General features: G+C 43.8%; 1 protein-coding gene across 1 annotated transcript in view; it reads right to left on the bottom strand.

Annotated features, from left to right (window-relative positions):
* The window catches only part of Adamts16 (ADAM metallopeptidase with thrombospondin type 1 motif 16), a 118900-nt gene extending 99307 nt beyond the window's left edge, over positions 1–19593 (bottom strand). The window contains exons 1-3 of the mRNA XM_055598006.1: positions 19507–19593; positions 19299–19401; positions 11915–12243 (exon numbers count right to left, since the gene is read on the bottom strand). Coding sequence (XP_055453981.1) covers positions 11915–12243; positions 19299–19401; positions 19507–19566 — 492 coding nt within the window. The 5' untranslated portion in view covers positions 19567–19593. The remainder of the gene's footprint in view (positions 1–11914; positions 12244–19298; positions 19402–19506) is intronic.
* Between the last annotated feature and the right edge of the window lie 1511 nt (positions 19594–21104).

The raw sequence follows: 21104 nt of genomic DNA on the forward strand, positions 1-21104 counted from the left end.
CCCCTCCTCTCCTCTCCTCTTCTTCCCTCTTCTCCCTCTGCTAAATCATGCTGTGTCAGGAGTGTGACTGCTGGAGCTCTGATTGCCACAGATGCCTTCAAAACTCTTTCAGGTGAGCGAGGTTGTACCCCACAGACACACCACATGATAAAGGCATGGATTTTATATATTCAAATTCTTTGGCTGATAAGACCCTTTGTTACCCAGATAGTCACTGAGACTTCAAAGATATTGATGGGAATGTCCCTGAGAAGAAGAACAAGTGCAGGTGGAAAATTTCTGACATTCCAGAGTCCGTTGAAGATGGTCCTGGGGTTGGAATTTGGTTTTTTTCTTGCTAGATATCAGCTTTTAGCAGGTAATATGCTTAATTCCCTTAATGTAAGATGGTGCAATACTTAATCCACACTGTAAGCTTGATGCATAAGTTAATAAAGTACTAGAAGTCCCACTGAGCATGTCAGTGATGCACTTCCAAAGAGAATTGCATGAGGATGGAATACCCATCCTGAATGTGGGTGGCTCTGTATGGCCTGTTGAGTTCCAGACTGAATAAAGAGTAGAAAGGAGAAAGCCAGCTGAACAGCAGCTTTCTGACTATAGCTGCAATGCAACCAGCTGACTGTTCACCCACATCTCTTAACACAAGAATAAAGTGCCAGGCACACCAACAACTCCATAGCCTCACGTGTGTGCACAGCATGCAGGGCAGCACCTGGCCACTCTATCCCATGGCAGAGACTGACATGATCACACCTTCCATATGCAGGATGGAAGGATGAAACTAGAGAAAGAAGAAGTGGTTGGGGGGTTGACACTGAAACTGAGATCAAACAGAAAAGTCTTCTTGGAAATCTAATCCATTTTGCAATGGGTGGCATGAAAGTGAAATGTAATCTGTGAATAACTGCCAAATAAGAGGTTTAAATTGCAAACTACACAAACAAATGGGATATGCTGTCAAAAGGAAGCTAGCACACTTCCCTCATGGATGGATAGAGATTTTGTATAGAATGCATATTGTAGTGTTGCTGTCATTTACAGTATTATCACTTTTCACATAGTGTAAGATCCGCATTTATGAGAGCTGCTATGTGATATTATAATTTTATAGGTGTGCATGCTTTTAAGACTTTTTGACATTGAAATTGCAGTCTGAGAGATTAGTAATTTGCTCACACTTAAAAACAAAAGTGCTTAAGTTCTCTCAGACCCTGTGATTTCCAAATGCATTGTAGCACAGGGCACAATCGGCTCTGAGATTCCCTGGTGAGATCTAAGGCGAGTTCTCCAGTTCCCAGCCACTATTGAACATAGGACTCAGACACAAGACTTCCTGGAGGTTTCTAAACTCTTTCACACTTTACAGTTTTTAGGTAACATTAGGAGCACTTTCCCTAATTTAAGTAAATGCCAACTTTTGCATACTTCTATCACATGCATTGGAAACTGTGGCTCTGTTGAGTCCTGTTGCTGTCATTTCCAAACAGTAACATTGAGATTGTTTACAAAACAAATGCATTTGCAAACCAAAAGCTTTCAGGGACCAAGAAGTACTTGTGTTCCCTCCAGGAGGAGGAGGAGGCATGACAAGCACCTCAGGGCCATTCCTACTTGTGGGGGAGGGCAGAAAACTTCAAAGCATAGGAGATCCGGATGGTTAATTTTACTAAAATGTGTGACTCCACAAGCTCTTTCCTAATTAGCATATTAGAATGCTGGAGAGACAGGTGGGAAGCCATTACTGGCATCAGATCCAAACCACTTTTAGTTGGTAAACAGGCAACCAAGTTGTGTATCTCAGCAACATTAAGATGCAGATGAGAGGGGGATGGGCACAGAAATGGCTAAATTACACCACTGGCCTTCAGAAATCGATAATGACCGCGACCCTATATGTAGCATGCGCACTGCCCTTTATAATTAAGCATTTGCTATTTATTTTCTTGAGTCTTCCACAAGTGTACATTTCAACTAGGAATAGAACCAGGCAATAAAATATGCAAGCTTCTCTTTTGGCTTATGATTCCACAATCCATCACTCTTTATTTTATTGCCTAGTGATGACCTACACAGAGAATAGCCAAAACTCCCCAAGCTTCAGCTACATAATCTCTGCAAATAAAATAAGGTTATAGCTCTTTTGGCTGCCGCACTGGGAATACAGAGTCAGATGTTAGCTGTTCTGGGCACTTTATTCATTTACGACTCCTTGTTAGACACAAAGTGATCTCCCAGGTGTTGAGGATACACAACCTTCTTTCAAAAGTGTGGGCATAAATAGTAGTCCTGAGAGTGTGTAAGAAATGCCTTGCATTGGAGGACGATTGAACAAAGGGTCCAGAGTTAGTTGCGTACTATAATTCCAATAATGGTTCCGTAGGAGATAAAATATTTTGGAATCATATTTGCATGCCATCTTGGGACTTCACTGAAGGTCAGCATCGGCCATATTTGATGACAAAGTGTGGTGGTTTTCTTAGCCTTGTCTATGTCACTCCTTTACTTATGGACAGAGAAGGGTAGAGGAGAGCAGGCTCACACCGTTCCCCTGCACCACATCCTGTGCTAGTGATGCATCTTCACTCAGTTCTCCTGTATCCCTCCCCTGCAAGAGCTCCACTAACCACGAATAACAGAGACTGAAGCTCTGTGGAAAGCAGCCAGCTTTCTCTTCCCCTGAGAGTGATCTGATCACTTGTTTTAGCTTCTTAACTCTTGCACTGTCACAGACTGTACCCTGGAACTGTGAGCTAAAACAAACCTGAAATTCTCTAAACTGCTTTTCGCCAGTTATCTTGGTAGTAGAAACGACACTTTGATAGTCCTGCATGCTGGTTTAAAGATTGCTCACTGTATGGCTCACTTCCCTGACAGAAGAAATAAATATTTAGTGTGCCCATTACCTTAGCCCAAGTGGCTGTTCTCTGTCCCTGAAAGCTAGTACAGACCTCATGTCACCTGCTGCTTTCACAGAGGACTCAGCATGGAAGGAAGGGCCATTCTCACAGTGCTACCACATGAGACTCAGTCTTGACATGTGCCGGCTGATTAAAAATGCTCATGTGAGAGGCTGAAACACAGCCATTGTGGTGTCTCTGTATCCCTATGGAAGGCACAAAGACAGAACTGGCCAGATATCACGTAGTTTCTTAAAGCAGTTTTAATCTGTGTCTTAGGTCAGCTGAAGATCAAGGCAAGGCTTATAATTTAGAAAATATCTGGTGGAGTTTTCTGTCAGTTATTTCATCGCATACAAAAAGCTGAAAACTAGTCAGCTTATAGAATGTTTAGTTTTGTGACAAATTGGACTGTTCATTGTTAGAATTTGATGTGATCATTGCTCTATTGGGGTCTACTTGCTGTTGACTGAGAATAGAAACCCAGCCTCAATTTCTTTACAATGACTTGTTTGTTGGTTTGTTGTTGTCGTTTCAAGGCAGGGCTTCTCTGTGTAGACCAGGCTGCCCTCTAACTCACAGAGGTCTGCCTGCCTGTGCCTCCCTAGGTAGGGAGATGGCTTAGCGATTAAAGAGTGAGACTCATAACCACAAATAGAATGATTTTTTTAAGCCAGCTATCTTTTGCTTAGTTTCCTATAATTCGTTCAAGTTAAAAATAAATGAAATCATCACCAATTTGCTAATGACTTAAATGTTTTGATTTGTTTGATTTAACACTTTTAGAACACGTGATATTCTTCCATGAAATTTTTAAAGAAATAAAATTTCCCCTAAACAACAAAACAAATAAAACAAAACAACAACCACCAACAAAACATAGAACTGCAGTAAGTGCCAAGGAATGATAATAGTCTAGATTGTAATGAAACTTAGCAAACCAATATAGACCTAAAAGCAACAACAACAAAAAACCCAAAACTGGGGAATGGCATAAAAAGCAATGGCAGCTGGTGGCCTAGGATTTACTTTTGAGGGGTGGATGCTTAAGAATTGTCTACAATGAGGAAGGACAGGCCTCTGCTGATGTATAAACGCTCTTTGATGCAGACTACGGCCTCAGGTCAAGGATAATGATTCCCCAGTTGCTCCTTCAGGAATGACTCAGAGCTGCCAAACTCACAGATGGAAAACACACACATACACTTGTACATACAAGTCCCCCGAGCACCAGTTTATCCCCGCACATGTCATTAGATACAGCCTCAAAGCCTCTTGGGAAAAAATTAAACTGCTTTTCATTTCACACAAAGAGCACAGTATTTAACCAGGGTAGTAAGAGGCGGCGAGTGCAGCCTGCCTGGGGAGAAACACCTGTGCATGCCAGGGCTCTCCATACAGCTCCATCCCACCTACAGACAGGCTCACCCGCCTTCCGAGGCCCAGGTCCTCAGACAGACTTCCCCTGCCCTATGTAGAAGATGAATAGCTTATGGACTCTTCTTCAGCTCCACAAGCCTGTGTCTGCATCTGTTATTTTTGTTAAGAAACAGAATTCCTGATTCTGCTTTAAAATCAATTAGTTCATATGATGAACTTTTACTGGAGGCCTTATTGCACATTTGCACTTGGCAAAATTAAAATATAAGATACGAAGGAAGAAAATGCAGGGAGATATCTCTGCAACCTCACTGTCATCACAATGAAGAGCTTACCCTTCTGTTGTTTGTGGTGCTGACGATGCTCCACAAAAAAATCCCACTGTGCTTTGCCCCTGCTTCTTAATCACCTCTTCCGGTTTCACACAGGAGACCAAGCACACGGGATCCAGGAAACCAAATTCTAAAGTCTCCCTCTCTATCCAGGTGCATTTCCAGTCTCCCCTCTCACTTCCTGCCTTCTCCTATAGACTTCCTGTTTGCTTCCTGTTTCAATTAGTTTCACCTCCACCTGGCAGTGGCAGTTTGCTCCGGTAATTGAAGATGATTCTGAATTGCAGCCTTCCAGAAACATCTGGAACTGCTGCCTGTGAGTCCAGCAACAACAGCTAGCCAGCAACTTAAACTCGGAGGTTTGAGGCCAGTTTCTGAATTTTAATCATATGAAAACCCCCTCTCCTTCAGCCATAGCTGCTTCTTGCGCTCTAGTGGTGACTTTGGAGTCTCTCCAACTCCCAGTTCTCTCATGGCTTCTTAATGCATTGTTAATTTCCTAATAGTTTGTGTATTTCGGTCTCCTTGATGGACTGTTATCAGTACAGCTAATGCATGCTGATAAATGGAAAACAAAAGCAGGGATATGAAGAATGTGGAGCTGTGGGTAGAGTAAGGGTGTCTGTGATGATGCTTTGTGCATCTCACAGGCAGCTATAGATGAGTAGGTGAGGAAAATCCTCACCATACCATAAAGGTTAAGAAACTAAGGGTGTATTAACTACATCGGCACAATCAGTTCCTTTGCTCAGCGCCTGCAGCCAGGAGTCTCTAAAGAGCCTCTTTTCATTTGACACTGCATTGGGCTCAGATTTGCTCACACATCTATTCCCTCACAGTAGGTTTGTGCACCCTTATTCCTAAAACAGACCCACAAACAAACCACCCTTCACAGTGAACAATTACAGCCAACATGCTCATTTCGTCTTAGGGGGTCCTTTGGGCTGGTTTCAGAGAGATCTTGGTCATCAAGAATCTTTTGGCAACACTGGGATTGTATATAAGCACTGTGACCCCATGACCATTATAGAAGTCATTGCTAAAAGGCTGACCACAGTAAGAACACATATGATCGATGCTCTTGGTGGGACCAGGGGAGGGGCTTCTTTCAGAACCTCCACAGGGTAATGATGAGGAAAACCTCTCATTCTATCCTCCCCGCTTGCTACCTGCTACATACACCAGAACAAGGCTCCAGTTGCTTTTCTGTCAAGGTCTCTGCAAAATGTCTAGCATCTGAGGTCTTTCAGTTGTTTGCCTTTTAACAGAAATATAATATCACACAGAGAATTACAATAAACAGATCCCTGTACAAAAAAATGTTCATAGCCTCATCCTAGACTGTGTAAACTCCACCCTGGCTTGGATTGCTGGCAAAGCATACTACCACTTAAGATCTCAAAAACTGAGGTAAGAATAATAAACCATATACTTTATAGTTAAGCCTATCGAATTATTGAATTATTATTTGTATTTCATATTAAGTTCCTAGGAAAATCCATATTCTGTTAAAACAGAACATTATCTCATGAAACATGATTTTGATTTACTTCTAGTGATGATGCATTTATTTCAATTTAAAGGTCCAATAGGGGCACACATATATTGGTGGTGACCAACATCTCTTTTATTGAACTTAAGACCCCCTCAACAAGAAGAAAACCGTGCCTGGTACTGGAAACCCTGACAGCTACTCGGTACTAGGGAAGTCATGGTTATTAGAGGATGATTTGAAACCACTAAATTATAAATCAACATAATCCTCAACAGCAATCTATAAACATGTGTCCATGTAACCACAAATAAGTATAGTCTTCATCCCTCATAATAATAATAATAATAAAAAGAATCTTTGAAACAAATGTAGACCACTACAGAAAACAGTAAAACCAATCAAAATCCAGTTATGGAACCCAGTTCCAATGGTTACATCTACAAAACACTCCTGCACTTAAGTCTCAGGAACACTACAGAAGGGGAAGAAAAAGTACAAGTGCGAAATAATCAGGGAGTTTGCTGTAAGATTATATTTTCTAGTAATATCTGAAGTTATACCCATAAAATTTCATCAATTTGACTGCCAAAACGTGAACAAGGATGACAGCCATGGACACAGCAAAGCATATGGGAAAAGCCCATGAGGCCTCAACTCTCCACAAAGAACTACAAGCAACTAAGGAAAGCTGGGAATGGGAAAGGGTAGTCCTCCTCAGGGAAGAAAATGCCAATTAATTGTCAAGTCCAATTGTCCATGAAATGGTCAGTCCTAAAAGTATACATACAAGTAACATTATATAAACTGTACAGGTTATAGTTAGGATTATATATGTATACGTTGATGCATACAATTAGTGAAAAAAGGCTATGAATTTGAAGGACAGCAAGGGCGTTATATAGTTAAGTTTAGAGAAAGGAAAGGTTAAAGGGAAATGGAATTTAATTATAATATTAAAAACAAACAAAAAAGGCAAAGAAACCTTTTTTCACATGTATTTATTCCTCTGTAGCCAACAGAGGCGTCTGAAACTGCCCTGTATTTTCCTACAACCTCACTATAATCACCTTTGAGTAGAGGCCCCACCTCCTAAGGTGTAGTCAGTTTCCACAGATGCTGTTTCCAAGTAATGTTTCAGAACTTGTATCATCTTTGCTGTCTGTCCTCAACCCCGATTCCTTCCTTTCTACTCCTGCTTTCTCATTTTCTTGACCCAAGAACATTTTCCATCAGTTGAAAGTTTGGCAGAACTTCAGCATTTTCTAGGATTTATTGGCTGCTTTAGAAAAATCTCTCAATGGCTGGAGTTTCCAGGGAATTCCTGGAGTTTGTGGCTGGAAATACAACTGAGTACAATTCAAACCAGTTCCTCAAGCAATTCTACAACCATATGAGGGGACTCTTAAACACACTTTTGTTCTTTTGAAATATTTTTGAAAGCGAGAGAATAATTTAGGAGAAATGATACCTTCTCTGTGTAGCAATGCCAAAACAATAATAATGCTTTATATCAGGGAAACTAAGTTTCATGCAAATATTATGGCATATGTCATTAAGAAATCATATTAAAAGGAGGAGGGATGGCACTACAACCAAGACATAAAGTGAATAGTAAATAAAATAAATAAATATTAGTTTAAAAATAAATAATATTAGTGTTTCAGACAAAAGGCTAATCCAAGTAGAGAACTAGCTTGGAATCCTTTAAGAAAATCCATTCTTGCTATGTCCAGCAAGAGAGAGTTCTAAACAAAGTCATCTGGAAGTTTTGACAATTAGAGCTTCTAAAGCAGTTTTATTAGTTGTAGAAAGAAATCAGATGGAATGGATTATAAAACTTATTTTGTCTTATGTATACCTCCAAATAAATGTAGGGCATACTGCATCTTTCTCTCTCTCTCTCTCTCTCTCTCTCTCTCTCTGCCTCTCTCTTTTGATAGTGGTGGGTCTCAGGTTTGAATCCAGGGTGTGCTAGGTGCCTGGAACATATTCTGATTCTGTACTATCTTTCAGACCTAACATTTCTGTTTATAAGTTTGAAAAACAATAGTTTTTTTTAATAAGAAAAATTATTTTAGTTAGTAAATAACAACAACTTGAGGCTACAAAGATGAGAACACACTCTTGAATGATTTATACAACAGCCTAAAAAAGCCAGACACCTCTCACATCATCATGAACTTATGGCTAGGAAGGTCACAGGCCTTAGAGGAAAACCTAAAGGTATTTTTGTGCTAAGTACATGGTACTAAACCAGCTCCTAATGTTTTATTATTATGTGCATGTATTAGCTCCGTTCTCGACCCTCACTGGAGAAGGGCCTTTTTACAGCAGATAACTGAACACAGAGACTCAAATCTGGTCAATGATCAAACAGTAAGAGGCTGTAGCGTGCTCAGTCCTAAAGGGGAATATCCGTATCAGGTTAATCCCTCCCAACCCCAAAGATCATCACAGAAGAGGGGGAGGAAAGACTGTAAGACTCAGAGGCACCACATGACTGTGAGGAAACAGCATTTTCTAGACACAACAGGGTAGGGTAGTTGGACACATGGATTGACAGAAGTCAGGGGCTGGGGACCAGGACAAGCAGGTAAATCATTTAAAGGGTTTTTGGGATTGATGTGCCTGGGTCTGATTAGAGCTGTGGTGTTAGCTGAACAGTTCTGATTGCGCTGAAGCACACTCTATTGCATAGTTGAAAAAGGGAAGACCCCGAGGTACATGCATTCTCAGTAGAGCTTTTTAACCAAGCAGGTGGCTTTATCTCTGACCTGGTAGGTTACATGGACACACAGACATCCTCTAAATTAGTCTCACTTAGAATTAGTATTGCATTTCCATTATTGCCTCATTACTATTGCATTTCCATTATTGCCTCTTATCCAGGAAGTCTAGTTACTAAATACTTCAAAACGTTTCTTATTCTGTCAAAATACCAGAAGGTGCCTACTGAGTGCCGCACCTCATTGATGGTAGGCAATGACAAGTCATATGATCTCAATTTGATAGAAAATGTGGTATAACAGATACATCTTTTTAGGAAATATGTTTATTTAACAAAACATATTTCTAATCAAAATACTTGGAGGCAGAACCAAGATATTTAGAAATAATTTTAGCATCTTGAGCTCTTATCCAGTGCAATAATCTATATATGTAAAAATCAGTCTCTCAAGGCTCCCAAGTGATGCTATTATAGGCTGCCATGGTTTAGCAGCAGGGAGGTCCAGCTTCTATCCTTAGTATACACAGCAAATAAAACTAGAGAGCTCATTGAGAGCTGATATCTACCATTGACTTAGATTGCATATGGGATTTGGCAAGACAATGAATATGAAAGGAAGCATCATTCTCTGTGCACAGATTTGAAAGGTAGAGTGACCACAATCAGGAACACAGAACAGACCTAATAGCTTGTCTTAGGGTTTCTATTGCTGTGACAAAAAAAAAAAAAAAAAAAAAAAAAAAATGACCAAAAGCAAGTTGTGAAGGACAGGGTTTATTTGGCTTATGCTTCTAGGTAACAGTCCATCCCTGAAGGAAGTCAGGACAGGAGCTCAAACAAGGAAGGAACCTGGAGGCAGAAGCTGAAGCTGTAGCCACAGAGGGGTGATGCTTACTGGCTTGCTTTCTGTGGCTTGTTCAGCCTGCTTTCTTATAGAACCCAGGACCACCAGGCCAAGAATGGCACTCCCCACTATGGACTGGACCCTCTCCCATCAATCACTAATTAAAACACTATATAGCTGGATCTTGTGGCATTTTTCTAATTCAAAGTTCCCTCTCTTTAGATAACTCCAGCTTGTATAAAGCTGACATAAAACCAGCCAGCATACTGCTCCTTGGGAACCAGCTCAATGTTTATATTGTGTAAAGATGGAGGGCACTATGATTTTTTAAAACGCCTTTAATTTTCATATATTACACCAAGCATCTCTAAGTCTTTTGCTAGTAGAGAAAGAAAAGCTGTATTCTGTACATTTAGAAGGTCAAGGGTAAAGCACATTCTCACAGTCTCAATACCAGCATCCTTTGTTTATTGCCCAGAGGAAGGCTTTATCCTTCTCTATCTTCCATCAAAGCACATTGACAGCTATTGCTGTTAACTCCCACCAAGTTCAGAATGAGTCAAAACTCTCCAACTGCTGCCAGCTATCAGGAAGAGCTCTGCTTCTGGGAACCCCAGGTCATCAGAGGATCTTCACCTCCTTGGCTCACCGGAAGCACCTTCCCCATTCTCTATAGACAAACCCATGGTGACTGAATTTCAAATGGCATGGCTTACAGACATTTTTTTTTTCCTGGATTACATCTTTCAGGAACAAAGCCAAGGATGTCTTAACTTTTTGGGGTATTACCTGAGATGTTTGTGTCTCTAATTACAGAAGATTTATTTTTCTTGGTAATGTAGAATAAATCAGCCATGTGTCCTCATGCTTAATGAGAGTGCCAAGTAACCACCACCCTAGCTCAGGAAAAGGCTTGTGTCTACTCTCTAACACAAAGTCTCTTACAGATAGAAGCAAGTATGACATCAGCTCAGACTGAATTCTGCCAAAGATAGAAAATTAATATTTTAAAGGCATTTAAAAACACTTGGATGTGCTTAGGTACTGTAAGAAGCCGGCTATGAGCATATGGACATAGCCTTTCATCACTGACTGCTCTCGCACACATACACAGATTTCTTATGAGTTACATGGACTCAAATCTCCCTTTCCAAGGGGGAATTAAGAATAAGGCTAACTAGCAGCCTTTTCTAGAGATGCAATCAATACCCAAATATTTTCTGGTAACATCAATGCTTTGAATATATATATATATATATATATATATATATATATATATATATATATATCTCCTAAATTTCACTTTACTCATCCATCTTGAAAATCATTTTTATTTTTTAAATAAAACATGAATATCTTAAGAAAAGTAAGAAAACCCATACAGATTTCTTCTTGTGTAAGCCTAAGAAATACCTTCAGTGATGGTTAGTATTGCTTGTTAAGTTGACAGGCTTAAGAATTGCCATGGAAACACATGCTCATGACAGACCACTTAGATTAGCTTATCTGAGGTGAGAAGACCCACTCAAAATCTGGGCAGCACCATCCCATGGGCAGGAGGCTCACACTATACAAAAAGGAGGGGCAAGCTGAATACTGGGGTTCATCTCCCTCCACTTCCTGGTTGTAGATGTGGTGTTGCCAGCTGCTATTACTCCTACCACCATGACTCAATGATGGATGGTCCTGAAAGCTGTGAGATAAAGTAAACTATCTTTTTCAATGTCACTTTTGTAAGGGCATTTTGTCACAGCAACAAGACAAGTGACTAAGATACAAAATCCCAGCTTGGCCACAGGCTTCCTGAAGCTGGGAGCAATATCTGGTTAGACACCAGAGATCAAAGCACCTAGAGAGCTTCCTAATCTGACAAGACCAGCATGGCCTCAGCATGGATGAATGCCCCGATTCGTAAATGCACAGCCATTGTCAAGATGGCAGACACAACGTTCTAATAGTTACAGACATTCCACCAAATCGCTAAAGCAACTAAGTCATTAGCATTGGGACCTGTTCAAAACGATGATAATCTCTGCAGTTTCTACAACAAAAGGGTAGGTGTAGAGACCATTCTATTGACCCAGAAAACCCAAGCTGTTGTCGTCACAGATCTCAGGAATGTCTACTGCAGTAACAGCACAAGTGAAAATGTCTGCCAGGAACATAGTTTTGCCTCCCCATCTTCCTGCATTGGCACCTCATTCCCTGTGGACAGCTAGTGCTGTGTGTACTCACCAAACCTTGGCAGGTAGAAAGGGCCACTGAGGAATTGCCCTGGGACCTTAAAGAGCCTTGATAAAAGCAGAAGTCCTCTGGCGGAAACATCTGCACAGACTTGGTGCCTCCCTTCCCCAGAGTTTGCACCATGAATCCAGGAGCCACCAAGCGGCTGGTGGCCTTCAGGTCCAGATGGAGGTCATGCTTGGGGCCCTTCAGCCGCAGATGCAGGGCGTCTCCTCCTGGCTGGGCCACAGCTCTCCTTTGCCGTCGCTGGTGGTGCATGATGTCATGGGATACATAATCCCCCTTGTGGTCCACCTCATAGACAGACACCAGGTCATACTCTGAAATGGAGAGCGGAGAAGAGGCTGAATAATGTCAGGGTTCTGGGAAGAGTCTCCGGTAGACGACATATGACAGCTGCTCCCTCAGTAAATCATGGAGTACAGTCTTAAAAGAGGAGTTCTCCTTTGATGTGGTATTTGCTCTCCCTTTTATGAGTAGTAGAATTTGCTGTATCAGTAATAAAGTGTTATGGCAGCGGAGATTTATCTGAAGTGTGCTTCCAGCATTGCCTCATTTAGCTCTGTTGTTTATCTCCCCAAGGGAATTTGAGACTGGGTGCATGTTGGTCCCCGCCCCCATCTATTACTGGGTGGAAATGAAAAGGTGGTCTTATGTTTTATGAAAGTTGTGAAGCATTCCTTTCTTCATGCACTTTATGATTTGTGTAAAAACCTTCACTGAACTGACAAGAAGTTTTGGCTTGAAGGATGATAATCAAAATAACAAAGACAAGGAATGTGATGGACATTCTTGTTGTGTATTTAATTCTGAAGTCATTGGGCTCATAGGGGGAAGTGCAGGCTGCTGACACACCCCAGGACTCACAGATTACTATACAGAGAAACACATGCTCTCCATCCCTGAACCTTCTTGTTGCCCTACTCTGCCTTTTGTATACCTGGGATTTTGTGGTATCATTGGTAGCACATCCCTGGGTCAGTTCTGACCACAGTACTCTGTGGTCTGAAGAGCATTTGACTAAACCAATTCATAAAAAAAGCACAAGAAATCCCCAAGGCTCTGTCAGACTTACAGGGCTAAAAACACAGAATCCTCTAGAACTGTGCCCAATGTCACCAGCCTCCTAAGAAGGCAGAGAGGGAGTTTCTGAGCCCCACCATGGTCCTGTGTATATTGAAATGGATTCTGCCATTCTGGGAAATCTTTTTATTTTTTTAAGATAACAACCAGGTCTTTTCCTGTTCATTACCACCATTTACAATATCTTCTCTGTATCCACAATCCAGGGATGGTTATTTCCAGGAGGAAATAGCTGGGCTTCTAGATCAAGGTCACAGCTGGCTGCTCAGCCATGTTATCAGCTGAGATCTGTGGCCAAGGTAGCTTTGTCGAGGCCAAGGTTTAAATAAAATATTTTAGTTTGAGAATAGGTAGCTTGATTTATGTCATTGAAATATTTCATTAAGCGTGGAGTATATGTGTGTCCAATTTTATATGAGTGTTGACTGGTCTTTGTGCCTGTATATTTTTTTCTAATTACTACACACAACATGCCAGCATGGTGTCAGGTATTTCTGACTTACTGTAGTGTCTTTGCAAAGCACATCACTCCACACATGGGGGCAAGAGGGATCTACCTAGCCCGACAGTGCATCAGGTCAGCAGTGCCTTTGGAGTTTTACTGATTCCAACATTCTAAACACGTTTCCTCCCTGGATTATCAACAGACTCTTAAGAGGTAGCTCCAGGTTGGTAATCAGGGCTTCTCTTCTGATTCAGCATGAGTAGACACACTTTTCAGACTCATGTGTAAGGTATTATTTGGTTGTATGTGAGAAATATCCAGATAACTATTCCCAGTTTATTTTGAGTGGGCACAGGCACTATGTGATGCTATTCTGTCCTGACAAGAAATAGACAGCTAAAACGGGAGGAGCATGGACAGCAGCCAGTGACATGCCACAGAAGGCCTGTGGCTGAGTTTAGGAGAGGCAGGGAAGGTTGGAGGTTAGAGGCAGGGTGCTCTGCTTGTACTCTTCTTTTGATAACCATGGCTAGGTAAGAGCAGGAAAACAGCAAGATTATGGAGCCTGCCACATATCAGAGGGTAGGCCAGGGCTTCTGGTCCTGCGATTCTCCTCTGCTTCAAGTCCAAAACTTGTTTGTGTCTCTCTCCATCTCCAAGCCTAATCTAGGTAGGCCTAGTCCCACCACACAAGTGGGAACACCTGGCCAGGTGGGCAGCAACTTGTAGATTAGGGAGGCAGCAAGTTCACTCTGGCAGATGACTCGGCAGGCTCTGGGAGGTGACTCAGCCTCCACATCAGAGCAGGTGCTTTAGCTTTGGTCAGTAAGATACACTGGCTTCTATAGTATTTTCTGTAGGAGAGTGGGGATCAGACAACCCGGAACATGGTGAAGGGGGACAGGGATGCACAGCGGCACTCAGCCCGTCTGAGGAGAGAATGTAGGTGCAGACTCTGTCCTCCTACTGCTGGTTTGTAGTTCCCCAAGAGCTTTCCTTAGGGTGACACCCCCCTTGCTCTCTGCACTGTGGGTCAGGCGGGTCTGCTGGGGTATCACTAGCTAGCACATCTGACTCCTCAGGAGGGAGTTTCCCGCATCATTTCTAGCTCCTTTCCCCTTCTTCAGAGGTAGTGGGATAAGGGCAAGAGGCACAAATCATTGTTAACCTAAAAGATGATTGTGGCCATATCATCCAGACACACTGCTGCTGTATATGTGCCTAGAGGGCTCAGTCAACATACTATAGAGACACTGAACACTTCTCACTGAAGCCAAGTTACACAATTAGCCTAGGTGTTGGTCATCAGGTGAACAGATATGGAAAATGGTAGAACACAGACATACATACCACGTGTACACACACACACACACACACACACACACACACACTGGAGAAGGGGTAAATAGCTACATCATTTGCTTGTGGGACAATGTATGTATGTAACCATGGATCATCATACTAAGTAAAACAAGACCCAGAAAAACAAATATATCATCTTTTCTCTTATATATATTTTGCACATATGTATGAATCATATACACACACACACACACACACACACACACACACACACACATATAATGCTTAAGTTAGAAGTGAGACTATCTGGAACAATGAATGAGAATGGTGGGAGGCAGATGTGGGAGAAAGGAGAAGGTGGGAGAGTAGATGTGTCATAGGACATGGTACACTCATGTTCAAATGTATTTATGAAGCCCAATAGCAATAAAATAAATGTATCCCAATCAGTGAATAAGGAAGTGGGTGCCAATATCGTAAATAACCTCCCAATATAGCCTATATTCTGTGACCTTTATTTTGAAGGAGAGATAACATTTTATTGGAGAATAGTATATGCATATACTATTAATTGTGTCCAGTAACTATTGATAATTTCCTTTATATACAAGTATTTCTTTGATAAATGTCTGATACCCGGTTGCCTGGAGTGAATGGCCTGCTGTGCAGCATTGATAAACATTTGCAAACACTCTCACTGGAGATGATTTAATGGCCAGTGTGACACCAAGGAACATAGAAAAGACATTCAGGGGAACCCTGCTATAAACACTGTGGGCCAATAACTTCAGCATCATGTTGAATGCTCCAAACCTTTCAGTTGTGGGTTTTGAGCACTTTGATATTTAATAATTATTTTTAATACAATTCACTCCACCATATTTATTGAACTCTCTGAAGAGTCAGTACCATCTCTCAGGAGAGGCTGTGTGCAGGACCTTGATAAAGTGCCTTGCTATGGCCAGGTAGCACAGTGGTCTCAGCAAGACTGGTTTCCCCAGAAAAGTGCTCTGATCTCTGCAGAGATGACTTTTGTTGTTCCATAGGGGGAAAGGAGACTCCTGCTCCTGCATCCTGCTGGTGGACATTGAGCATCCACAGTCCAGTCCAGCAGGAGCCAAGTATCATTCCTGACAGGGCTGAGAAGCCTTGATTTTCATCAAGAGAGTCATGCCTAGAATAAAATCTTTGCAAATGCATGTGAGTAGGTCAGGGCTGAGATGGCAGGGAAATGAGCTCAGAAGACAAGCATCCTACCACACTTGCTGGGCCAGCGAAGTCAAAGAATAACTGCAGTAAGCTGAAAGCCATAACCTAACTTAATGTTTAATGTCTTAACATTACTGCTCTCCAAACCAATGACTTGCGATTTAAAAAGGAGCAAGATCCCTGCAGTTTGATAATCCTCTAAATAAGACCTTTACTTCTTTACTTTGAAGATGAGAAAAAGTTCAGAGAGGGCTTCATGACTCAGAACTCCCAGTGGCTTGATTACAAGAGGTTACTTTTTTCTTTATCTTTTTCTTTCTCTTTCTTTCTTTCTTTCTTTCTTTCTTTCTTTCTTTCTTTCTTTCTTTCTTTCTTTCTTTCTTTCTTTCTTTTGCTTTTTTTGTTTTACAAGAGGTTTTTCTTTCTTTCTTTTTAAATTCACTTTACATTGTGGCCACCTCCCTCCTCTCTACCAGGTCCCACCCTTTCTCCCTCTTCCCCTAACTCCCCTCCCTTATGCCTCAGAAAAGCAGAGTCTTCTTAAGCACAGCCAGGAGTCTGAGAAGGCTTCTGTTTCGAAATGATGGGAAGAAGTTTGAGGATACCAGTGAATGTGTCAGGTATGCAGGGACCACCCAATAGCAGAGGGGCCTGCAAAGACCAGCCCATAAGGGCCGATCTGGAATACCCAGTCCTCACTTCTGTTCACACAGGCTTTCTGAAAATGGCCATGGTAGAAAGGTTCACAGCACAGGAGTTAATACATGCCACAAGTCATACCTCCAAGCCCTACCTCAGTTCCCAAACACTCATGAGCACAGTCTGGACCTGCTCTGTCTCAGGTTATGTCTGAATGTAAGTTGCTGCAAACCTGGAATACACAGGCACAGACATGCATCCTTTATGTCTAGTTAAGTGAAGTGCTTTTTAAAAATGATGTCTGTATATGTATGTCCATGTGTGTGTGTGTGGGGGGGGGCAGGTGTGCAGGAGCCAACAGAGAACTGACAGATTTTCTGGAGCTGAAGCTAGGGGCAAGCTGTGAGCCTCCTAGGTGCTGAGCACCAAGCTCAGGCCCTCTGGAAAAGCAATAAGCACTCTTAGTGCCTGAGCCATCTTTCTAGCCCCTAGTTAAAAGTCTAAAGAACTTCCGAACTTTGCCTTCAGGTCTGAAAGCCCAAGGTTTGTTAAAAGCTAAAAATCTGTGCTATGCCCTTAACCAGAACTATGGATGTTATTACAAGGATAAATATGGAGGAAAACTATTGAGGGATCAAAAAATAAAAAGCAATAAAGAATCATCAAAAGGTAAGTTGATGCATTCATGTTCGATAATCAAATTTATCTCAGTTTAGTCATCTATCATTGCCTCAAGGATTACGTGAGGCTCTCTTTCCCACTGTAGCAAAACGACAAGAACCCTACAGGTCTCACATTAGGCCAAACTCACAGGCCAAAAGAGTTAATTAAAAAATCAATTTGAGTCTGGTGTGATGCCACACACTTGTAGTCCCAGCACTTGGGGAGGCAGAGGCAGGTGGATCTTCGTGAATTCAAGGCCAGCCTGGTCTACAAAGTGAGTCCAGGACAGCCAAGGTTACACAGAAAAACTGCCTTCAACCCCCCCCCCAAACAAACAAACAAACAAACAAACAGCTTGTATCATGGAGACCCGGCGATTCACCATATGCAGACCACAAGGTCACAGAGTCTTCTGAGCTCTGTTGTTGCCTCTGCTGTGTGACTGCTGCCCACTCTCTCACTGTGTCTTATGATAACTAAGGGTGACAGCGGTGTGTGTGTGTGTGTGTGTGTGTGTGTGTGTGTGTGTGTGTGTATTTACATATCCTGCCTCCACAAAGTCAGCACAACCCTGGCAATTATTGACACCCTCGGTGCACACTCTGATCAGGTGTCAGGTGTGTTAAGTGTCTGCGGAGGAAACACTGCCCCTGGGATCCAGAACTGAGATGTGGGGCACTGAGAAGCCTGCGGCCTCAGACACTAAGCTTGTCTCCTCTTCCTGAACAGCGTTCTGCCTATAATGTTATCATCTCCGATAACACTTCATTAATGCAATAAACATGTCCCTAGTGGGATGGCTGGGCTGCTGGGCGCGCTCTGACAACGCCTGACAACCCGGTGTGATCACTGGACTCCCACAAGTGGTCCTCCGACCTCCCCGGCGCCCTGCACCCTACACGCACAATAAATCAATGTCGAAAATGTCACGAGTCCCCTTGGAATTTTCGTGAGTTTGTTCTGAAAGTAGAGTAAGACTAAAGCTAGAGCATTAACACCTCTGTAGTCGTCAAGCTGCGGAAAGCGGAGGGGAGCAGGAGCATGGTAGAGACGCCAGAGCAGGTGGGCAGCGCAAGCCAACCGCACTGTACAGCTTGCGTCTGGCGCCCTCCAGTGGCGCACAGAGTCCTATGGTCGAGACTCGTACTACCAAACTTCCTAACTACCCCTGCGTTCGGTAGTTCAGTAGGAGGAATTCAGTTCTTGTAAGTTTATCATGATGAAAAAAACAAAACAAAACAAAACAAAACAAAACAAAACAAAACAAAACGACAACGAGGACTTCCGAAGTGTCAGTTCTTCAATCGTGTACGTTTTCTGAAAATCCGCCAGTCCTGCTAATTCATCCCAGGAAAGGAGCCAGTGAGTAAAGTCCTGCCTCTGCCACGGACCCAGCGCTGACAAGAGCCTCTTACCAAGCGTGCTAGCCTGCTCTCTCTCTCTCTCTCTCTCTCTCTCTCTCTCTCTCTCTCTCTCGGTCCCCAGGCGTCATGGCTAGGACACCTCACACGGGGGTCACCACTGAATTACTGAGGCGGCTGTACCTTGCAGAAGACTAGTTCTTCTAGTTCATGGCCAAGGAGTCCCAAGACACAGCATTACCGTGCCCTGGGATGGCCCCTGTGCTAGGGAGGTCGCCTTCTTCTCCTCCTGTGACAATCAAAGGTGGGGAAGACTTCAGTGTGAAGGAAAGACGAGGAGGAAGACGCTGGCGTGGGACTGTGTGATAGGTTTGGAGTACATATTAATGATGCGCTCATTGTTAATGTATGGAGTGACCTAGAGTCTCCTACCTTCAGATATGTCAACCTTTCTCCAATGGAATTCTGGCAAATCATTGCCTTTTACGAGGAAAAACGATTCAGATATTGGTGGGAAGTCATTCGAGAGCATGAGCTCCCGATGTAAAGAAAGAGCAAGATCGCATTTTCAAAGCTCTTGGCGTTCTGAGCCCCCAGGGGCTTGCATACCAGCGGCAGGGGTTGCTGGCCGCTTACCTGTGAGGGTTCGAGAGCCCCCACCTCCCCGACTTACCTCCGCTTTCCAGCCAGCCCGAGCCGGTGGGTGACGGAGAAGGCGGCTCTCCCGGGCTCTCAGAAGCTGCAGCTGCGGACCTCAGGGCGCACGCAGGTGTCTGCTAGAAAAAGTGAAGACACCTCAGCGAGAATGCAGGGACTGCAGAGCTCCGCGGGCGGAAGGCACTTCCTGCTTTCAGAGATTTGCCGGCCCTAGCGCGACTCACCTGCTCACTGACCTGCGCCAGCAGCAGCACCCAGAGCGCTGTGCAACCACGGGGCTCCATAGCCTGCTGCCCCGGGGGCTCGCAGCGCTCAGCTCAGAGGTCTAGGCTGGGTCACTGGGTAGTCCCGGGGTGCAAGGGGTATGTACGGGTGCAGAGGATCAGGATACGACCGGCAGAAGGAAGGGCTCCAAGCAGCGACTCCACTATGCACACCAGTTCTCACTGCAGCTTCGCTCTGAACCGGGGGGTGGAGTGGCAGTGGTGGCGGGGGCGGCGGAGCAAGCATGGGACAGCGGGAGAGAGGGCAGGGAAGGAGAGGGCAGGGCGAGGGAGGGCAAGGGAGAGGGGAGGGGAGCAGAGAGGAGGGAGTAAAGCAGGGAGGAGGAGGGTCGGGAGGAGTGGCAGGGAGATAAGATCAAGCAATGAGAGACCCTTAGTGAGGACCCGGCACCCTTCACACCCACAAGCCAGCAGAAGGGTTTTTTGTCCACCTGCGTGCGAGCTTGCTGTGGGCCAGGACGCAGTGGTATCTAGCCATCCGCCCCTGCGCTCTGGTGGGCAACCATCCTGGTGTGGCTCTCCAAAGTGCTATGGTACCACTGTGGGAATTCTCACCAACCAGCAAGAGTGGCAGCGTAGGAGCAGGGCGTTTGTTGTTCTCAGCCCTCCCCTGACCATAGCCACTCTGGAGCCTGCTTCCCTTCTGTTGGGGATGTGCAGGGAAGAGCGGATCTCATGGATGAATGTGAGTCCTTAGTTGTCCTGGGGCATGTGAAGTTAAGAGGTGAACGGTGAGCTGGGGCGGGAAAGGACAGGCTATTGAGGAAGCTGAGTTTCCCACGTCTCTAGCTTTGGTATTGGGCAGCAATGGCTCATCGCAGGTTCGCCTTAGCCTGGTGGGAGAGGCCAGCTTTGGCTGGCCTGTTGGGAGAGCAGGTGTCACTGGGTTCCAAGGGCATCCTACTAGGAAGTCTAAGGGCCCCAACCTAGACAGATCAGGTCCATCGAAGGCAACCAGTGAATGCTCCTTCCAGCCCTGTGTTCTGGTCCATCCATGACCTGAGTATGTTTTCGAGTATGAGCAAGAGTGTCTGCATTGTGGGTACAGGTACATAGAGAGCTGAGTGCACAGGTAGATGTTGACACATGTGCGACTGCCAATGGCTGCCCACCCCAAAAGCTGCCCTCCACTTACCTTCCGCTAGTCTTGGGTTCCAGGCTCCCCCATTTGCAGTGGGACAGACCTTGCCTGGCTTGCCAGGCTGAGAAGAGGATGGCACAGTAGCGGCTGTGGTTTACAGGAGGATCACCCGAGCCTACATTGAACTGAGAGGACCCAGAATGTCCCTTTATAGGCCTAAAGTGTCCTACATGTCAGAAAGGACAAGGCAGGACTGAGATTAGCAGGTGTATCTGCCTATGCGTACCCCCAGCCCTCTCTCCTGCTCCTCTCCTTTTCTCTCTCTTAGTTGACCTCCCTCACATGAAAAAAAATCTTCAAAGAGTACAGTTTTGTGTTTTATTATTTCATTGTTTTATAATTCTATGCACATATTCTATGTTCTTTTATGAAAGCCCCCATTATCTTCTCTTATCCC

The sequence above is a fragment of the Psammomys obesus genome, unplaced genomic scaffold (assembly GCF_907164565.1).
Source record: "Psammomys obesus unplaced genomic scaffold, mPsaObe1.curated_primary_1811, whole genome shotgun sequence".
Taxonomy (NCBI): domain Eukaryota; kingdom Metazoa; phylum Chordata; class Mammalia; order Rodentia; family Muridae; genus Psammomys; species Psammomys obesus.